This window comes from Chiloscyllium plagiosum, unplaced genomic scaffold (assembly GCF_037043375.1).
Source record: "Chiloscyllium plagiosum isolate Xiang-an unplaced genomic scaffold, Cpla_swu_hap1 HiC_scaffold_7, whole genome shotgun sequence".
In the NCBI taxonomy this organism is placed as follows: Eukaryota; Metazoa; Chordata; class Chondrichthyes; order Orectolobiformes; family Hemiscylliidae; genus Chiloscyllium; species Chiloscyllium plagiosum.
Window position 1 is genome coordinate 120,219,825 of NW_028270145.1, and position 21,056 is coordinate 120,240,880.

Below are 21,056 nucleotides of genomic sequence, written 5' to 3' on the forward strand. Positions count from 1 at the left end.
CCAAACCTGACTGCCCAATGCTTCCTTTACTCTCTGGGTGTACACTCTGCATTAGCCAAAATCCTGGATGCCATTTTCTAATTGAGGAAGGTGAATCTTTCACAACCAATAAAGACTGGGCCTGAACCTTTTACTACAATCACTGGGAACTGAGCCAGCTGCTGCTCATAACAGACCGGAACTGAAGTTATTCCGTTAACCTGTAGCAGTTCCCCGGGACAGGTTCTCAGTCGAGCTGAGGTCTGACACAAACTTAAGGGTAAGAGTTAAAGATTGGTTCCACAATCACCGATACACCCGCCCCAGTATAAACCTCCATTAGAAGTGGGTGACCATTTAACCAGACGTTTACTTTGATTGGCTGTGATTTGAATGTTGCTCAGCGATGTAACTGTTCCAAACCAGCTGTAGGTGGGATTTCCAGGGTGTGCACTCTCCTGGATACCAGCTCATAAGACCTCCTACTCCATTTAAGTCTAGTAGGATTCTGTTGCTGTCCCAGGTCTGCATTCCCGCAGCAACTACAACCACTTACCGGGCAGGATCCCAAAGTAACTTTTCACCATTTGGCCAAAGTTTGGCTTTGTTTTCGGGTTTTGCGGTGAGCTGACCTCGAGTCCCTCTGTTCAGGAGATGTCCTGAGTGAGGCTGTGCAAGTGGTGTTCCCCAAGCTCAGTCAGACTGGCAAGGGTGGCCATTTCCATTGGAATGCCCTGTCTCTCGTACCCTCCCCTTGCTGCAGTTCCCAATGAGAAAGCAGTTGCACTGTCCGCTTGGACTCCACTTGGACTTTAGCTGGCAGGTGTTTGTTCATGTTCCCATCATTAATCCCACATACTAGACAGTCTCTAAACATGTCACAAACAGTTAAACCAATTCACAGCCTTCAGCCAATTATCTAAAGCTCCTAATATGTAAGGCAGATGAATTCAGGATATGGATGGGTACATGGGACAGGGATATTATAGTAATTGCAGAAGCATGGCTGAGTTAGGGATGGGACTGGTAGCTCAATGATTCAGAGTACAAATGCTACAGGAAGAATAGAAGGGGAAGCAAGAGAGGAGAGAACAGGTTACGTTTCTGATGAGGGAAAGCACCACAGCAGTACTTAGCGAGAACAATTCTGTTGGATGATCCAGTGACCCTACATCGGTAGAACTATGAAATAATAAGGGAATGATCACTTTGACAACATTGTGTTACAGGTTCCCCATGGTCAGTGGGAGATTGGGGAGTAAATATTACTGGGGCATGAACTCTGCATAGCCTCCTGGATAGTGGCCTGTGAGTTCTCTTATTAACTGCACGAATAAGGTTGTAACTGTCATAGAATCCCTACAGTGTGGAAACAGGCCCTTCGGCCCAACAAGTCGGCACTGACCTTCTGAAGACTAACCCACCCAGACCCATTCCCCTACCCTATTACTCTACATTTACCCCTGACTAATGCACCTAACCTGCACACTCTTGAATGTAGCATGGCCAATTCACCTGGCCTGCACATCTTTGGACTGTGGGAGGAAACCGGAGCACCCGGAGGAAACCCACGCAAACACGGGGAGAATGTGCAAACTCCACACAGTCAGTCGCCTGAGGCGGGAATTGAACCCGGGTTTCTGGCGCTGTGAGGCAGCAGTGCTAACCACTGAGCCACTGTGCTGCCCCTACACATAATAGTAACAGTAGGGGATTCCATAACAGTGGGAAATTTTAACTTTCCAAATATTGCTTGGGAGATCCATAGTGTTAAAGGCTTGGATGTGGGGAGGGATTTGTTAAACCTGTTCAAGAGAACTTTCTTAATTTATTTGTCAATGGCCCTACAAGAGAAAGGACATAACTTAACATCATCTTGGAAAATAGGGCAGGGCAAGTGACAGAAGTGTTAGTGAGGGAGCAGTGACCATAATTCCATTAGTTTTAAAATAGCTATGGAAAAGAATGGTCTGGTGAGAATGGTGAGGCAAGGCCAATTTAGATGGCATTAGACAGGAACTTTCAAAAGTTGATTGGGGGAGGCTGTTTGCAGGTAAAGGGGCATCTGGTAAGTGGGAGGCTTTCTAAAGTGGAGTTTGCACATTCTCCCCGTGTCTGCGTGGGTTTCTTCCGGGTGCTCCGGTTTCCACCCACAGTCCAAAAATGTGCAGGTTAGGTGAATTGGCCATGCTAAATTGCCCATAGTGTTAGGTGAAGGGGTAAATGTAGGGGTATGGGTGGGTTACGCTTCGGCGGGTCGGTGTGGACTTGTTGGGCCGAAGGGCCTGTTTTCACACTGTAAGTAATCTAATCTAATCTAATCTCAAGTGAGTTAATGCTGGTTCAGGCCCAGCATGTTCTTGTTGGAGTGAAGGGTAAGGCTAGCAGGAGTAGGGAATCCTGGATGACTAGAGTTATTGAGGCCCTGGTCTTGAAAAAGAACATTAGAACTAGGAGCAGGAGTAGGCCATCTGGCCCTTTAAGCCTGCTCTCCCATTCAATAAGATCATGGCTGATCTTTTCATGGCCTCGGCTCCACTTATCCACCCTGTCACCGTAACCCTTAATTCCTTCATTGTTCAAAAAAAACTATCTTCACTAAAAACATTTAGTGAAGTAGCATCAACGACTTCACTGGGCAGGGAATTCCATAGATTCACAACCTTCTAGGTGAAGAAGTTCCTTCTCAATTCAGTCCTAAATCTGCTCTCCTAATTTTAAGGCTATGTCCTCTTGTCCTAGTTTCACCTGCCAGTGCAAACATCATCTCCACATCTATCTTATCTGTTCCCTTCATAATTTATATTTTTCTATAAGATCCTGCCTCATTCTTCTGAATTCCAATGAATATAATCCCAGTCTACTCAGTCTCTCCTCATAAGCCAACCCTTTCAACTCCAGAATCAACCCATGAACCTCCTTTGCATCCCCTCTAAGGCCCGTACATCATTTCTCAACTAAGACGACCAAAACTGCACACAGAACTCTAGGGGGTGTGGCCTTACCAGTACCCTATACAGCTGCAACATAACCTCTCTGCTTTTAAACTCAATCCCTTTAGCAATGAAGGACAGAATTCCATTTGCCTTCCTAATTACCTGTTGTACCTGCAGACCAACCTCTGTGATCATGCACAAGGACACCCACGTCCCTCTGCACAGCAGCATGCTGCAACATTTCAAGTAATAATCCCTTTTTCCTGTTACTCCAGCCAAAATGGATGAGAAAATGGAAGGTGTCATATGACATGTACAAGCAGCTGGGATCAAGCGAATTCCTTGAGGTGCGTAGAGAGTGTTGGAGTACACTGAAGAGAGAAATCAAGACAGCTAAAAGGGGACATGAGATAGCTTTGGCAGATAAGGTAAAGGAGAATCCAAAGAGATTCTACAAGTACATGAAGGGCAAAAGAGTAACTAGGGAGATAATAGGGCCCCTTAAAGATCAACAAGGTCATCGATGTGCAGAGCAACAAGAGATGGACAAGATCCTAAATGAATATTTCTCATCAGTAGTTACTATTGAGAAAGGTATGAATACCCAGTGAACTTGGAAAATCAATAATGATGTCTTGAAGAGTGTCCTAATGACATAAGGGGAGGTGCTGAAAGTCTTAAAGGCATTAAGGTAGATAAATCCCTGCGACTTGATCTACTGGATCCCAGGACATTGTGGGAAGCAAGGGCAGAAACTGTGGAGCCCCTTGCAGAGATATTTGTATCTTCTGCAGCACGGTGGCTCAGTGGTTAGCACTGCTGCCCCACAGCGTCAGGGACCCGGGTTTGATTCCAGCCTTGAGTGACTGTCTGTGTGGAGTTTGCACATTCTCCCCGTGTCTGTGTGGGTTTCCTCCGGGTGCTCCGGTTTCCTCCCACAGTTCAAAGTTGTGCAGGTTAGGGTGAATTGGCCATGCTAAATTGCCCGTAGTGTTAGTCAGAGGCAAATTGGTCTGGATGGGATACTCTTCAGAGGGTTGGTGGAGACTTGATGGGCCAAAGGGCCTGTTTCCACACTGTATGGAATCTAATCTAATCTAATCATCGACAGTCACAGATAAGGTGCCAGGATTCTAGAGGGTGGGCAATGTTGCTCCTTTTTTGAAGAAAGACAGTGAGGAAAAGCCAGTGAACGACAAAGAGGTGAGTTAGCCTCCCTGATGGGTACGCTGAGAGACAGGACCTTCATGCATTTGGAAAGGTAAGGACTGATTCGGGGTAGTCAGCGCGGCTTTGTGTGTGGGAAATCACCTCGCACAAACTTGACTGAGAGTTTGAAGAGGCGACCGAGAAGGTGGATGACGACAGAGAAGTAGATGTTGTCAACATGGACACTAAAACAAACACAAAAACAGCTGGACATTTGGGGCGGCGGGGGTGGGGGTGGAGGGGGGGTGGGGGGGGGGTGTGTGGGGGTGGGGGGAGGTGGGCGGGGGGGGGGGTGGCAGTGAGAAATGAAAAGGGGAAGAAGATCCTGATAGGAATGAGAAAGAATCCTCTTGGAAAGATTAGCAGCAAGCCAGGCTTACAAAACCAACCAAAACGGATCAAAGCAAAATTAAAAGAGGGAGAACATAAATGATAAAGCTAAAGTAGCAAGTGATATATAACAAGGGACATTAAACTGACATTTAAACTTCTTTAAATGTATTTATAAAGTGGTCAAAATGAATATAGGCCCCTTCAAGAATGACGAGGAGAGAGTGAGGACTGCAGATGCTGGAGGTCAAAGCCAAAAGGTGTGGTGCTGGAAAAGCGCAGGTCAGGAGCAGGAGAATCAACGTACTGGGCCTAAGCCCTTCTTCAGGAATGTTCCGGGGGGAAGGGAGCTGAGAGATAATAAGAAGGGGTGTGGGGCTGGAGGGAAGTTATCTGGGAAGGTGATAGGTAGATGAAGGTGGGGCGGTGATGGTGATAGGTCGGAGAGGAGGGTGGAGCAGATCGGTAGGAAGGAAGATGGACAGGTAGGACAGATCATGAGGGCAGTGTAGAGTTGGAGGGTTGATCTGGGGTAAGATGGGGGGAGGGGGAATGGGGAAACTGGTGAAGTCCACATTGATCCTGTGTGGTTGGAGGGTTCTGAGGCGAAAGGTAAGGTATTCTTCCTCCAGGCATCGGGTGGCTAGGAATGTTTCAGCGAACATCTCTCGGACACAAGCACCAATCAACCCCACCACCCTGTGGCCAACCACTTTAACACCCTCCCCCACTCCGCCAATGACATGCAAGTCCTGGGCCTCCTCCATTGCCAAATCCAAGCCATCCGATGCCTGGAGGAAGAACGCCTCATCTTCTGCCTCAGGACCCTCCAACCCCACAGGATCAATGTGGATTTGACCGGTTTCCTCATCTCCCCTTCCCCACCTCATCCCAGATCCAACCCTCCAACACGGCACCGCCCTCCTGACCTGTCCCACCCAGCCATCTTCCTTCCCACCTATCCATTCCACCCTCCCCTCTGACCTATCACCTTTACCCCCACCTCCATTTACCTATCACACCTTTCTCCCAGCCCCACCCCCTCCCCCCTGCTGTTTATCTCTCAGCCCCTTAGGCCTCCCCCTCATTCCTGATAAAGGGCTTCTGCCTGAAACGTTGATTCTCCTGCTCCTCGGATGTTTCCTGACCTGCTGCGCTTTTCCAGCACCACTCTCTTGGATCCTTCGAGAATGAGAATAATGGGGATTCAGGAAATAGCAGAGAATTGCATAAATACTTTACATCGGTCTTCACAGTAGAAGACATTATAAACATCCCAAAATTATTAAATACTCAAGGGACAAAAACAGGAGAGGAAATAAATGCAATAACTATCATCATGGTGAAGTGCTCAGAAAGCAAATGTAAAAACTGGAGGGTTCCCCGAACTGATGGGATGTAGCTGAGGATATTAAAGGAAGCGGTTGCAGAGATAATGGATGCACTGGGAGTAATATTCCAGGAATCTTTAGATTCTGGAAGAGTCCCAGAGGATTGGAAATCTGCCAAAGTGCCACATTATTTAAAAATGGAAGAAGATAAAAAGCACTCCCTCCCTCAGGGACATTGTGGGTCAACCCACAGGCACATGGACTGCAGTGGGTCAATAAGGCAGCTCACCCCCACCTTCTCAAGGGGCAACTAGGGACGGGGAATAAATGCTGGTCAGTCAGCGATGCCCATACCTTTCAATAGGTAGGAAACAATGTCTGTATCGTCACCCAGAGTGAAAGTATCAGGTTGATATAAACATATCGATGGAAATGGAATAGTGTAGGTTCGATGGGCTTCAGATTGGATCCACAGGTCAGCACAACATTGAGGGCCGAAGGGCCTGTACTGCGCTGTAATGGTCTATGTTCTATGTTCTATATGCACAGAGTAATCGCAGAGTCAGTGACCACATCGAAATGTTCACATAGAGTGAGTGCAACATAGTGACAAAGAATTGATGAATCAGCCTGATAGAGTCACACCATGTACAGTGGTGAGAATGCAGCCAGATACAGTCACACTGCCTGAATAAGTCTGAATGATGAGGATTAGAGTTAGCCAGAAATATAGCAACTGACTGAAAGAGCTTCTACAATCATGTACAAAAAGGAGACAGGAGCTAAATTAAATGTTGGCCCTTAGAATCCGGAACAGGATAAATGATCATGGAGAATTAGAAACCAGTTGAATAATGGAATAAATATTGTCTATTGTCACAGTGGAAGACAGCAGTGGGGAAATCAGCAATTAATACCATCAGAGAGAAGTTACTGGACAAATCCTGGGGAGGGGGTGGCCCAATTCCTTAGGATTCTGAAAGAGATAATGGTCGCATTGGCCATAAGTTTCCAAGATGCCTTATATTCTGGAATGCCTCATCAGGCTGGAAACATAAGAAGCCAGAGCCCTTAATAAACTGGGAGTATTTTCTGTCTAGTTTTAAACTCTATAAAATGCTGCTCTTGTATTGATTTCTCTCTCTGCAATTCTAAACAGCCAGGAGTGAGACAAGCTTGAGATAAAGGTCATGAAGATTGTTCTACACCCCCCTACCCCCCCCCCCCCCACCCCCCAACAAGGTCTTGATGCCAGGGAGCTGTCTGGAACCTCATCCATTCTCTCTTTACCCAAATGTTTAGAGTGAACCGGTCAATGACCTGAGCTGGGAAACGGACAGAGAGAGGGACAATGCTGACATCCCGGAAATGTGTTTGAGATTCATTGGTGAGGAGTATTCGAACAGGTGATTGCCACGTGGACATTGCCAGGAATAAGGCTTGAGAGCAGTGCCCCCCCAGAGGCAGATCCTCTCCACTGGCAGTGTACCCCCCCACCCCACTGGCACACCCCCCCCCCCCCCCCACGGCAGTGCACCTCCGGTGCATCTTGGACAGCTGCTGTCTGCAGCTGTAAGATCGAACAGGATAGATTGAGAAACACCAGGGGAGTATTTCTTGAACAGTTCAGCTAGAGACACAAACAGGAATGTCGGGAGATTTGCTCAGCATTTTCTGCTTTTTCTTCAATTTCCAGCATCTACGGTCCTCTGTTTAATGTCAGTGAGAGAGCAGATTGCTGCCAATACAAACAGCCTGCACCAATCACCTGTTTGCCTGCGGATATCTGGGTCTTTTTATTATTCTGCATTTTTAAATGTGAATTAAAATGAGAAAAGGACTTTTTCTTAAAACTAAGCATAATTGGACATTTTGCAAAGTAAGTAACCTGATCATCATTGTCAGCACTGTTTACACAGCTGCTAGTTCCAGCAGTGGCTGGAGTTTGTAGCTTCTGGGTGTGGCATCCAGCTGGAAATGGCAGAACTACCAGAGACACATTCCCCTCCCTTCCCTTGTCCTTCTGCAGGGACTGTTTCCACCCCCAACCCCACAGCCCCACGGCACCTACCCCTGCAATCGCTGACGATGTCCTCCCTCCTCCATCTCCAAGGGCCCATACATACTTTTCAGGTGAAGTAGTGCTTTACCTGCACTTCACTCAATCTAGCCTACTGTATTCGCTGCTCACAATGTTATCACATGGTCTGCTATTACGCCCAATTCATGGTCAGACATTGTCTTGATTAGCAGCCGTTCTATGTCCCAGACTGACCTTTAGCCTCTCCTTTCTCTGTCCATTCCCTCTCTCTCTGGGCTCCATCTCCACCTATCATTTCCTCCTTACCCCCCCACCCCCCCCCCGCCCACCCCACCCCTTCTCTAACATATTTACCAACCTTTTCCAAGCTCAAATCAGTTCCAAGCAAGGGTCACTGGACCCAAAACATTACCTCTGCTTTCTCTCCACAGATGCTGCCAAACCTGCTGAGTTTTTCCAGCACTTTCGGCTTTTCTTTTGTGAATTGACAAGGTCGATATGTATTTAAACATTTTTACCATATGTGGCAACTCCGAAAGCAGGGTCTGATACCCCAGTGAGGGCCACATTATCAGCCAACCTTCATCAATGATCACAGATGGTACATTTTTTCTGTCACCGTAGCTGATGTCTCATATACAGCTGCTTCTTAATAAACTTCAATAAACTACCTGAAAGTTATTTTTGAATGTTAAGTATTGGTGGCCCCTCCCATATCCAAATCCTACAGAAACCGGCAAATGGCACACAGCTTCTCAAGGAAGGAGGGAGGAAACCAAACTGGGAATGAGCAGCTAGTTATTCTCACACCAATCACTGGGAAACAGCTGGACTCTATTACAGTCACAGAGTCACAGAGATGTACAGCATGGAGACAGACCCTTCGGTCCAACCCGTCCATGCCGACCAGATATCCCAACCCAATCTAGTCCCACCTGCCAGCACCCGGCCCATATCCCTCCAAACCCTTCCTATTCATACACCCATCCAAATGCCTCTTAAATTTTGCATTTGTACCAGCCTCCACCACATCCTCTGGCAGCTCATTCCATACACGTACCACCATCTGTGTGAAAAAGTTGCCTCTTAGGTCTCTTTTACATCTTTCCCCTCTCACCCTAAACCTATGTCCTCTAGTTCTGGACTCCCCCACCCCAGGGGAAAAAGACCTTGTCTATTTATCCTATCCATGCCCCTCATGATTTTATAAACCTCTATGAGGTCACCCTTTGGCCTCTGCAGAGGTTTTAACAATACATAGAAAAAAAACAATATGATTCGAACAAATCTGCGTTGGTTTCCTGAGGAAACTCTTGTTTATAAACTTATTGGAGGTTTTTGAGGATGTAACTAGCAGAGTCACCATAGGGCTACTCTCTCATTAGAGAGAGAGTCAACTGGTGGGGATTTAACCTGAGGGTTACCACAACTCAGGGGAGGGGGAGAGGTTGAGAAGGGTCCTTTGTGGCCAGTACAAGAATTGAACCCAGGCTGTTGGTTTTACTCTGTACTGTAAGTCAGTATCTGGTCAACTGAGCTCAGGGAGCTCCAAAATGACAGAGTAGATAAAGGAGAATCAGTCAATGTAGTATATCTGGGTCCCCATGAGATCCATGAAGGGGTCACACAAAAGATAAAGAGTTGGGGTTATTAGATTAACCAATAGGGGATTGTTTCCTGTGCACAAACAGACATTTTTCAAGTTCATGGGCACGGGCCTGAGGGTCAGTGTTGCAGCCCCAGGTATTTACAATCTGAGGGTCAGTGTTGGATGCAGACAGAATAACGTATTTACGTTTGCTGACTGTACAAAGTGAGGTGGAAAGGTAAGCTGTGAAGAATACACAAGAGATATCGACAGGTAATGTGAGTGGCCAAGAGGACAGCAGAGGGTGTCTAATCCGGGGAAGGGTGGAGCGCGGAGTCATTAACTTGGTTCATCAAAATAGAAAAATCAGGGAATGTTTTTAAAGTTGTGAAAGTTGTAAATGTTGATGTTCAGAGAGACACAGGCCTATTCATACAGAGCGTTCGGATGCAGGCAGTATGGAAAGTGAATGGAAGGGTGACCTTTATTGAAAGGGAATCAGATACAGGAATGGGGACGGGGTGTAAGGTGTAGGTCTAGTAGTATTATCGCTTTATTTCGACGATTATAGATTTAAGACTCAGACAGACAGAGCTTCCATCTGCCGGGGAATCAGGGGACGGGGCAAAAAGGGGGGAACATGGAGTTAAAGCCCAAGATTCATAACGATCATATCAAGTGGGCAAGCAGACTCGAAGGGCCAAATGGGCTACTTGTGTTGTTATGTCTTGAGTTCTTGATTCAAAAGCAGAGAGTGAATCTGTCAGATTGACATATTTGGACAAACTGAATAAAACAGATTATTACAGTCACATCTGCACATTAGATGAATAGTCAACTGGAATTAATATATCTGTTTGATACAGGCACATGGTGTGATTATGTCAGACACACACAAATTAAAGTTATCTATTTGATACAGTCAGACAGAGTTAATACACGGTCTTGTCACACCTGGACTGAAGAAAACAGGTTGATACAGACACATGGTGAATAAATCCCATTCCTGCTGTCTTACAGAGTGACAGACCTGACTATGACTGTATCACGGTGTGATTAGGTCCAATTGCTACAAACAGTTATTTATCAGATTAATACCATCACAGAATGGTTCTGCCAACTTCATACAGTCACAGAATAAATACATCATGCTGATACAGTCATACAGAGAAATGTAATCACATTGCTACTGTCAAATGAAATGAATATTATGGATTATTACAGTCAGAGTGATTATATCAGTTTGAGACAGGCTGTCAGGTGGGTACAGTCACACAAGAGTGAATAAACCTCATTCAGTCCGTCACAATGGTTGAATCTATGGGGTTGATGGAATCACATGTGTTCTGAATACAGTGCATTTCCCTGCTCGCTTTCTTGGTGCACTTTTCTATCCGTTGGTTTTGAAAGCGCTATTACAAGACAACTAAGACACAGTGACTGAGCGGGCGAGTGTGTATTATTCTCACTGGGAGGACTGAAGAGTAAAAGGGCCCTCAGTGTCCGACATCACTGGGTCATTGTCCTGTCAGTGGGATTTGATGGCTTCACTCATGTGAGAAAGAACCTCCTCCCTCCTTTCGCAAGCTCCTCTCAGGATGCAACTATGCCCAGACAGTCCAGGGGATCATCTTCTCTTTAACCCTTTCCTCAACCTTAACCCTTAGTGAACAGGTACTTGGTGTCCCTGTATTCTGTGACTTGCTGAGGTGAGATTTCTCTGCGATGTTGGTGTATTCAGACTGACAATGAGCTGCCCGAGAGTTTAAATCCTCCCTGTGCGTGAAGATCAGAGCATAGTTTCCCTGCACCCCCACCTGCAACTCGCCTTTATCTGAAACAATTTTCTTTCCTATGAAATTCAGGCAGATCAGTTGTGTGAAACCTTTAGCCCACTGACACACCAAGCAGCTGTAAAACTACAAAGATATTTTTGTGAACCCTTCCCCTGCCAGCAGTCTCTTCATCAAACACAGGGTCAATTCTATCCCAGCGCGTTGGGTTCTAGTGGACCAAGCTGCCCCAGGAGATGTTGCAGACGGTTCTTTGGGAAGGGTTAATGTAAAGAGAGACCTACCACAGAGAAGTTGTGGGCCGAGCAGTAGGAGCCACTGAAGTTACAGTTTTTCAGCATCTCTTCGATCTGGTGGCCGGTCCTGTTGAAGATATCCATCATGTCAGCTACGGGGTAGCCCTGGGTAACTGCCTTGTGGGCATCCTTGCTCTTGGGAGGCAATCCGGTCATATTGGCCAGGTGGTAGATATCGGCGTCTGTGAGAGCAGTGTGCCGGAATCTGTTCATGTTGCAGATGGTGATGGCGGGAAAAGGGATCTCATGGTGAGATTCCTCATCCAGGGCAGTGACATGGTGATGTTTAAGGTAGTACATGGTACAGTTCACCACTTGGTAGAGGAAGAGCATCACCGAAGAGATGAAGGCAACTGCCCACAGACTTTGCTTCAGCCCGCAGCCACCCGGGACAAAGATGTGGTTAATACCATGCAGCGAGCAGGTATCGGCAAAGGTGACAAGGTCAGTGGCAGAGGACTGACAGCCCTCTTCGATCAGACTCCTCTTGTCGCATTCCACCGCTCCCTTCTGCTTCTCGTCATCCTCCGAAAATGCAATTTTGCAAACGATTTCAATCGGCATCTGGGTTGTGTGTGCAAATGCCTTATACAGCAGAGATGCCAGAGTCTCTGTGCAGTGCACTGGCTGTGTGACAGAACTTGCTGAGAGAGAGAGAGAGAGAGAGAGAGGGAGGAAGAGACCGAGAGAGAGAGAGGGAGAGACCGAGGGAGAGAGAGAGAAATGGAGAGAAAGGGAGAGAGAGAAAGAGAAAGAGAGAGAGAGAGAGCGAGAGGGAGCCAGAGACCAGCTCCCAGTCCACAGTTCTGACTTGCTGCCTCCCTTCGCTGTTTGATCAGTGTGTCCTGTGTCCTGCTTATCAGCAGTAATACAGCTGTCAGCTAACGCACTCCTCTGTACAGCCGCTATAAAATGCAGCGTTTACACAAGTGCTAATAGAACTCAGGGCTGCTTAATAATTCATGAGGGAACCCATCATCATCACCAGCCTCCTTTCACTCAGGAGAAACAACTTTGAGCCACTTGTTTGAGTGACAGGGGGTTTCCTGCTCTTCACTAGGGGAACAGGAACATCGATTGGAAGTTTTTATTGCCTGTTGTTTTTCTGCCAGTCAGACCCTCAGACTGGGTTTTGTGGGATACAGGGTCAGAATTGTTCCATTTTAGCCGGGGATCCCTCCCAGTGCCAGTGTCTCTGTCTGTCTCTGGCTCTCACCCCAGCCTGTCCTTACCCAGGCCATTGATTAATTGCAGCAATAATGGACATTGAGGAGGGAAGCAATCAGCACGACTCCATCGCCATTCTTCAGTCTCCCCGACAAAGGACAGAAATGAAAGCCTATTGATCCCTGACTCCATCTATCTGGATCAGGTCTGACACCATACACATCTGGAACCCCCCTCCACCCCAGGCCCCATCATCTCCCTCTAGAACAGCCACGGGTGAAAATCCTTCAGCAGCTGGGAGGGAATAGCCTGGCTGGTGTTAGTGTGTACTGAGCATTGCAATTACTGTCTCCCAACTTAACCCCTTGTTGAGTTGAAAGCTACTGGACATGGCTATGTTACCCAGTGGTCGGCCTCTCTGTAAATGATTGGTTTCTTGCTGTGATCAATAAGGTGTCACCATGTGAAATATTCTCTCAACAAGGAGCTTTGTTCTCAGACACCTGGTAAAGCACTACTGGTCATCCACTCTTCCAATTCCATCCGGACGCAGACTCGGCCGCTCCATCACTGAGTCTCCTCAGGGACTGGGGCAGCTCGTCCTTTGCTGATGGGAGCAGGAGGAGGCCATTCAGCCCATCAAGCCTGCTCCATCATTCACCGAAATCATGGCTGGCCTGATCGTACCTTCAGGGACCACATTCTCACTCACCACAGACACCATAGACACCACAGACACCACAGACCCACCACAGACCCACCACACCCACTACACCCACCACACCCACCACAGACACAACACAGACCCACCACAGACCCACCACAGACCCACCACAGACACCACAGACCCACAACAGACACCACAGACATCACAGACCCACCACAGACACCACAGACCCACCACAGACCCACCACAGACCCACCACAGATCCACCACAGACACCACAGACACCACAGACCCACCACAGACACCACAGACCCACCACAGACCCACGACAGACCCACGACAGACCCACCACAGACACCACACCCACCACAGACCCACCACAGACACCACACCCACCACAGATGCACCACACCCACCACAACCACCACAGACCCACCACAGACACCACAGACCCACCACAGACCCACCACAGACACCACAGACCCACCACAGACCCACCACAGACACCACAGACACACCACAGACCCACCACAGACACCACAGACACACCACAGACCCACCACAGACCCACCACAGACACCACAGACCCCCCACACCCACCACACGCACCACAGACACACCACAGACCCACTACAGACCCACCACAGACCCACCACACCCACCACAGACCCACCACAGACCCACCACAGACACCACAGACCCACCACACCCACCACACGCACCACAGACACACCACAGACCCACTACAGACCCACCACAGACCCACCACACCCACCACAGACACCACGCCCACCACACCCACCACACCCACCACAGACACCACAGACCCACCACAGATCCACCACAGATCCACCACAGACCCACCACAGACCCACACAGACCCACCACAGACACCACAGACACACCACAGACCCACCACAGACACCACAGACCCACCACACCCACCACACGCACCACAGACACACCACAGACCCACTACAGACCCACTACAGACCCACCACACCCACCACACCCACCACAGACACCACAGACCCACCACAGATCCACCACAGACCCACCACAGACCCACCACAGACACCACACCCACCACAGATGCACCACACCCACCACAACCACCACAGACCCACCACAGACACCACAGAACCACCACACCCACCACACCCACCACAGACCCACCACACCAACCACACCCACCACAGACCCACGACAGACCCACCACAGACACCACAGACCCACCACAGACACCACAGAGACCACAGACACACCACAAACAACACAGACCCACCACTGAAACCACAGACCCACCACAGACACCACAGACTCACCACAGACCCACCACACCCACCACACCCACCACAGACCCACCATACCCACCAGACCAACCACAGACACCACAGACCCACCACAGACCCACCACAGACACCACAGACCCACCACACCCACCACACCCACCACAGACCCACCACAGACCCACCACAGACACCACAGACACCACAGACACCACAGACCCACCACAGACACCACAGACCCACCACAGACCCACCACAGACACCACAGACCCACCACTGACACCACAGACACCACAGACCCACCACACCCACCACACACCACCACAGAGCCACCACACCAACCACAGACACCACAGATCCACCACAGACACCACAGACCCACCACAGACACCACAGACACCACAGACCCACCACAGACACCACTGACCCACCACAGACACCACAGACACCACAGACCCACCACAGACCCACCACAGACACACCACAGACACACCACAGACACTACACCCATCACAGACCTACCACAGACCCACCACAGACCCACCACAAACCCAACACAGACCCACCACAGACCCACCACAGACACCACAGACCCACCACAGACTCACCCCAGACCCACCACAGACACCACAGACACCACAGACACCACAGACCCACCACAGACCAACCACAGACACCACAGACCCACCACAGACCCACCACAGACCCACCACAGACACCACAGACCCACCACAGACCCACCACACTCACCACAGACCCACCACAGACACCACAGACACCACAGACCCACCACAGACCAACCACAGACACCACAGACCCACCACAGACCCACCACAGACCCACCACAGACACCACAGACCCACCACAGACCCACCACACCCACCACACCCACCACACACCCACCACAGACCCACCACAGACCCACCACACCCACCACACCCACCACAGACCCACCACAGACACCACAGACACCACAGACCCACCACAGACCCACCGCAGACCCACCACAGACACCACAGACCCACCACAGACACCACTGACCCACTACAGACACCACAAACCCACCACAGACACCACAGACACCACAGACCCACCACCGACACCACAGACCCATCACAGACCCACCACAGACACCACAGACTCACTACAGACCCACCACAGACCCACCACAGACACCACGGACCCACCACAGACACCACAGACACCACAGACCCACCACAGACCCACCACAGACCCACCACAGACACCACAGACCCACCACAAACAACACAGACCCACCACTGAAACCACAGACCCACCACAGACACCACAGACTCACCACAGACCCACCACACCCACCACACCCACCACAGACCCACCATACCCACCAGACCCACCACAGACACCACAGACCCACCACAGACCCACCACAGACACCACAGACCCACCACACCCACCACACCCACCACAGACCCACCACAGACCCACCACAGACACCACAGACACCACAGACCCACCACAGACACTACAGACCCACCACAGACCCACCACAGACACCACAGACACCACAGACCCACCACACCCACCACAGACCCACCACAGACCCACCACACCAACCACAGACACCACAGATCCACCACAGACACCACAGACCCACCACAGACACCACAGACACCACAGACACCACAGACCCACCACAGACACCACTGACCCACCACAGACATAACAGACATCACAGACCCACCACAGACCCACCACAGACACCACAGAACCACCACAGACCCACCACAGACACTACACCCACCACAGACCTACCACAGACCCACCACAGACCCACCACAGACCCACCACAAACCCACCACAGACCCACCACAGATCCACCACAGACTCACCCCAGACCCACCACAGACACCACAGACCCACCACAGACCCACCACAGACCCACCACAGACCAACCACAGACACCACAGACCCACCACAGACCCACCACAGACCCACCACAGACACCACAGACACCACAGAGCTACCACATACGCCCACCACAGACACCACAGACACCACAGACCCACCACACCCACCACACCCACCACAGACCCACCACACCCACCACACCCACCACAGACCCACCACAGACACCACAGACACCACAGACCCACCACAGACCCACCACAGAAACCACAGACCCACCGCAGACCCACCACAGACACCACAGACCCACCACAGACAGCACTGACCCACCACAGACACCACAAACCCACCACAGACACCACAGACACCACAGACCCACCACAGACACCACAGACCCATCACAGACCCACCACAGACACTACAGACCCACCACAGACCCACCACAGACACCACTGACCCACCACAGACACCACAGACACCACAGACCCACCACAGACCCACCACACCCACCACAGACCCACCACAGACCAACCACAGACCCACCACAGACACCACAGACCCACCACAGACACCACAGACCCACCATAGACCCACCACAGTCCCACCACAGACACCACAGACACCATAGACCCTCCACAGACCCACCACAGATCAACCACAGACGCACTACAGACCCACCACAGACACCACACACCTACCACAGACCCACCACACCCACCACAGACCCACCACAGACCAACCACAGACCCACCACAGACACCACAGACACCACAGACCCTCCACAGACCCACCACACCCACCACAGACCCACCACAGAGCAACCACAGACCCATCGCAGACACCACAGACCCCACAGACCCACCACAGACTCACCCCAGACCCACCACAGACACCACAGACACCACAGACCCACCACAGACCCACCACAGACCCACCACAGACCAACCACAGACATCACAGACCCACCACAGACCCACCACAGACACCACAGAACCACCACAGACCCACCACAGACCCACCACAGACACTACACCCACCACAGACCTACCACAGACCCACCACAGACCCACCACAGACCCACCACAGACGCCCACAGATCCACCACAGACACCACAGACCCACCACAGACACCACAGACCCACCCCAGACCCACCACAGACACCACAGACACCACAGACCCACCACAGACCCACCACAGACACCACAGACACCACAGACCCACCACAGACCAACGACAGACACCACAGACCCACCACAGACCCACCACAGACCCACCACAGACCCACCACAGACTCACCCCAGACCCACCACAGACCCACCACAGACCCACACACAGACCCACCACAGACCCACCACAGACACCACAGACACCACAGAGCTACCACATACGCCCACCACAGACACCACAGACACCACAGACCCACCACACCCACCACACCCACCACAGACCGACCACAGACACCACAGACCCACCACACCCACCACACCCACCACACCCACCACAGACCCACCACAGACACCACAGACACCACAGAGCTACCACAGACCCACCACAGAAACCACAGACCCACCGCAGACCCACCACAGACACCACAGACCCACCACAGACACCACTGACCCACCACAGACACCACAAACCCACCACACACACCACAGACACCACAGACCCATCACAGACCCACCACAGACACTACAGACCCACCACAGACCCACCACAGACACCACTGACCCACCACAGACACCACAGACACCACAGACCCACCACAGACCCATTACACCCACCACAGACCCACCACAGACCAACCACAGACACCACAGACACCACAGACCCACCACAGACCCACCATAGACCCACCACAGTCCCACCACAGACACCACAGACACCACAGACCCTCCACAGACCCACCACAGATCAACCACAGACGCACCACAGACCCACCTCAGACACCACAGACCTACCACAGACCCACCACACCCACCACAGACCCACCACAGACCAACCACAGACCCACTACAGACACCACAGACCCACCACAGACACCACAGACCCACCACAGACTCACCCCAGACCCACCACAGACACCACAGACACCACAGACCCACCACAGACCCACCACAGACACTACAGACACCACAGACCCCCCACAGACCAACCACAGACACCACAGACCCACCACAGACCCACCACAGACCCACCACAGATACCACAGACCCACCACAGACCCACCACAGACCCAACACACCCACCACAGACCCACCACAGACACCACAGACACCACAGAGCTACCACATACGCCCACCACAGACACCACAGACACCACAGACCCACCACACCCACCACACCCACCACAGACCCACCACAGACACCCCAGACCCACCACACCCAAAACACCCACCACACCCACCACAGACCCACCACAGACACCACAGACCCACCACAGACCCACCACAAACCCACCACAGACACCACAGACCCACCGCAGACCCACCACAGACCCATCACAGACCCACCACAGACACCACAGACCCACCACAGACCCACCACAGACCCACCACAGACACCACAGACCCACCACAGACCCACCACACACACCACAGACCCACCACAGACACCACAGACACCACAGACACCACAGACACCACAGACCCACCATAGACCCACCACAGTCCCACCACAGACACCACAGACACTACAGACCCTCCACAGACCCACCACACCCACCACAGACCCACCACAGACCAACCACAGACCCACCACAGACCCACCACAGACACCACAGACCCACCACAGACTCACCCCAGACCTACCACAGACACCACAGACACCACAGACCCACCACAGACCCACCACAGACACCACAGACCCACCACATACCAACCACAGACACCACAGACCCACCACAGACCCACCACAGACCCACCACAGACCCACCACAGACCCACCACAGACACCACAGACCCACCACAGACACACCACAGACCCACCACACCCACTACAGACCCACCACAGACACCACAGACACCATAGAGCTACCACATACGCCCACCACAGACACCACAGACACCACAGACCCACCACAGATCCACAACAAACCCACCACAGACACCACAGACCCAGCACAGACACCACAGACACACCACAGACCCACCACAGACACCACAGACCCACCACAGACACCACAGACCCACCACAGACACCACAGAACCACCACAGACACCACAGACACCACAGACCCACCACAGACCCACCACAGACACCACAGACCCACCACACCCACCACAGACACCACAGACACCACAGACCCACCACAGACCCACCACAGACACCACAGACCCACCACAGACACCACAGACCCACCACAGACCCACCACAGACCCACCACAGACAACACAGACCCACCACAGACACACCACAGACCCACCACACCCACCACAGACCCACCACAGACACCACAGACACCACAGAGCTACCACATACGCCCACCACAGACACCCAGACACCACAGACCCACCACAGACCCACCACAGACACCACAGACCCACCACAGACACCACTGACCCACCACAGACACCACAGACACCACAGACACCACAGACCCACCACAGACCCACCACAGACACCACAGACTCACCACAGACCCACCACAGACACCACTGACCCACCACAGACACCACAGACACCACAGACCCACCACAGACCCATTACACCCACCACAGACCCACCACAGACCAACCACAGACCCACCACAGACACCACAGACACCACAGACCCACCATAGACCCACCACAGTCCCACCAGACACCACAGACACCACAGACCCTCCACAGACCCACCACAGATCAACCACAGACGCACCACAGACCCACCTCAGACACCACAGACCTACCACAGACCCACCACACCCACCACAGACCCACCACAGACCAACCACAGACCCACTACAGACACCACAGACCCACCACAGACACCACAGACCCACCACAGACTCACCCCAGACCCACCACAGACACCACAGACACCACAGACCCACCAAAGACCCACCACAGACACCACAGACACCACAGACCCACCACAGACCAACCACAGACACCACAGACCCACCACAGACGCACCACAGACCCACCACAGATACCACAGACCCACCACAGACCCACCACAGACCCAACACACCCACCACAGACCCACCACAGACACCACAGACACCACAGACACCACAGAGCTACCACATACGCCCACCACAGACACCACAGACACCACAGACCCACCACACCCACCACACCCACCACAGACCCACCACAGACACCCCAGACCCACCACACCCACAACACCCACCACACCCACCACAGACCCAGGACAGACACCACAGACCCACCACAGACCCACCACAAACCTACCGCAGACCCACCACAGACCCATCACAGACCCACCACAGACACCACAGACCCACCACAGACCCACCACAGACCCACCACAGACACCACAGACCCACCACAGACCCACCACACACACCACAGACCCACCACAGACACCACAGACACCACA

At 51.7% G+C, this 21,056-nt stretch overlaps 1 protein-coding gene across 1 annotated transcript in view; it reads right to left on the reverse strand.

Annotated features, from left to right (window-relative positions):
- Window positions 1–12,373, reverse strand: part of LOC148149691 (acid-sensing ion channel 4-A-like) — a 254,137-nt gene extending 241,764 nt beyond the window's left edge. The window contains exon 1 of the mRNA XM_087989435.1: window positions 11,492–12,373. Coding sequence (XP_087845561.1) covers window positions 11,492–12,067 — 576 coding nt within the window. The 5' untranslated portion in view covers window positions 12,068–12,373. The remainder of the gene's footprint in view (window positions 1–11,491) is intronic.
- Between the last annotated feature and the right edge of the window lie 8,683 nt (window positions 12,374–21,056).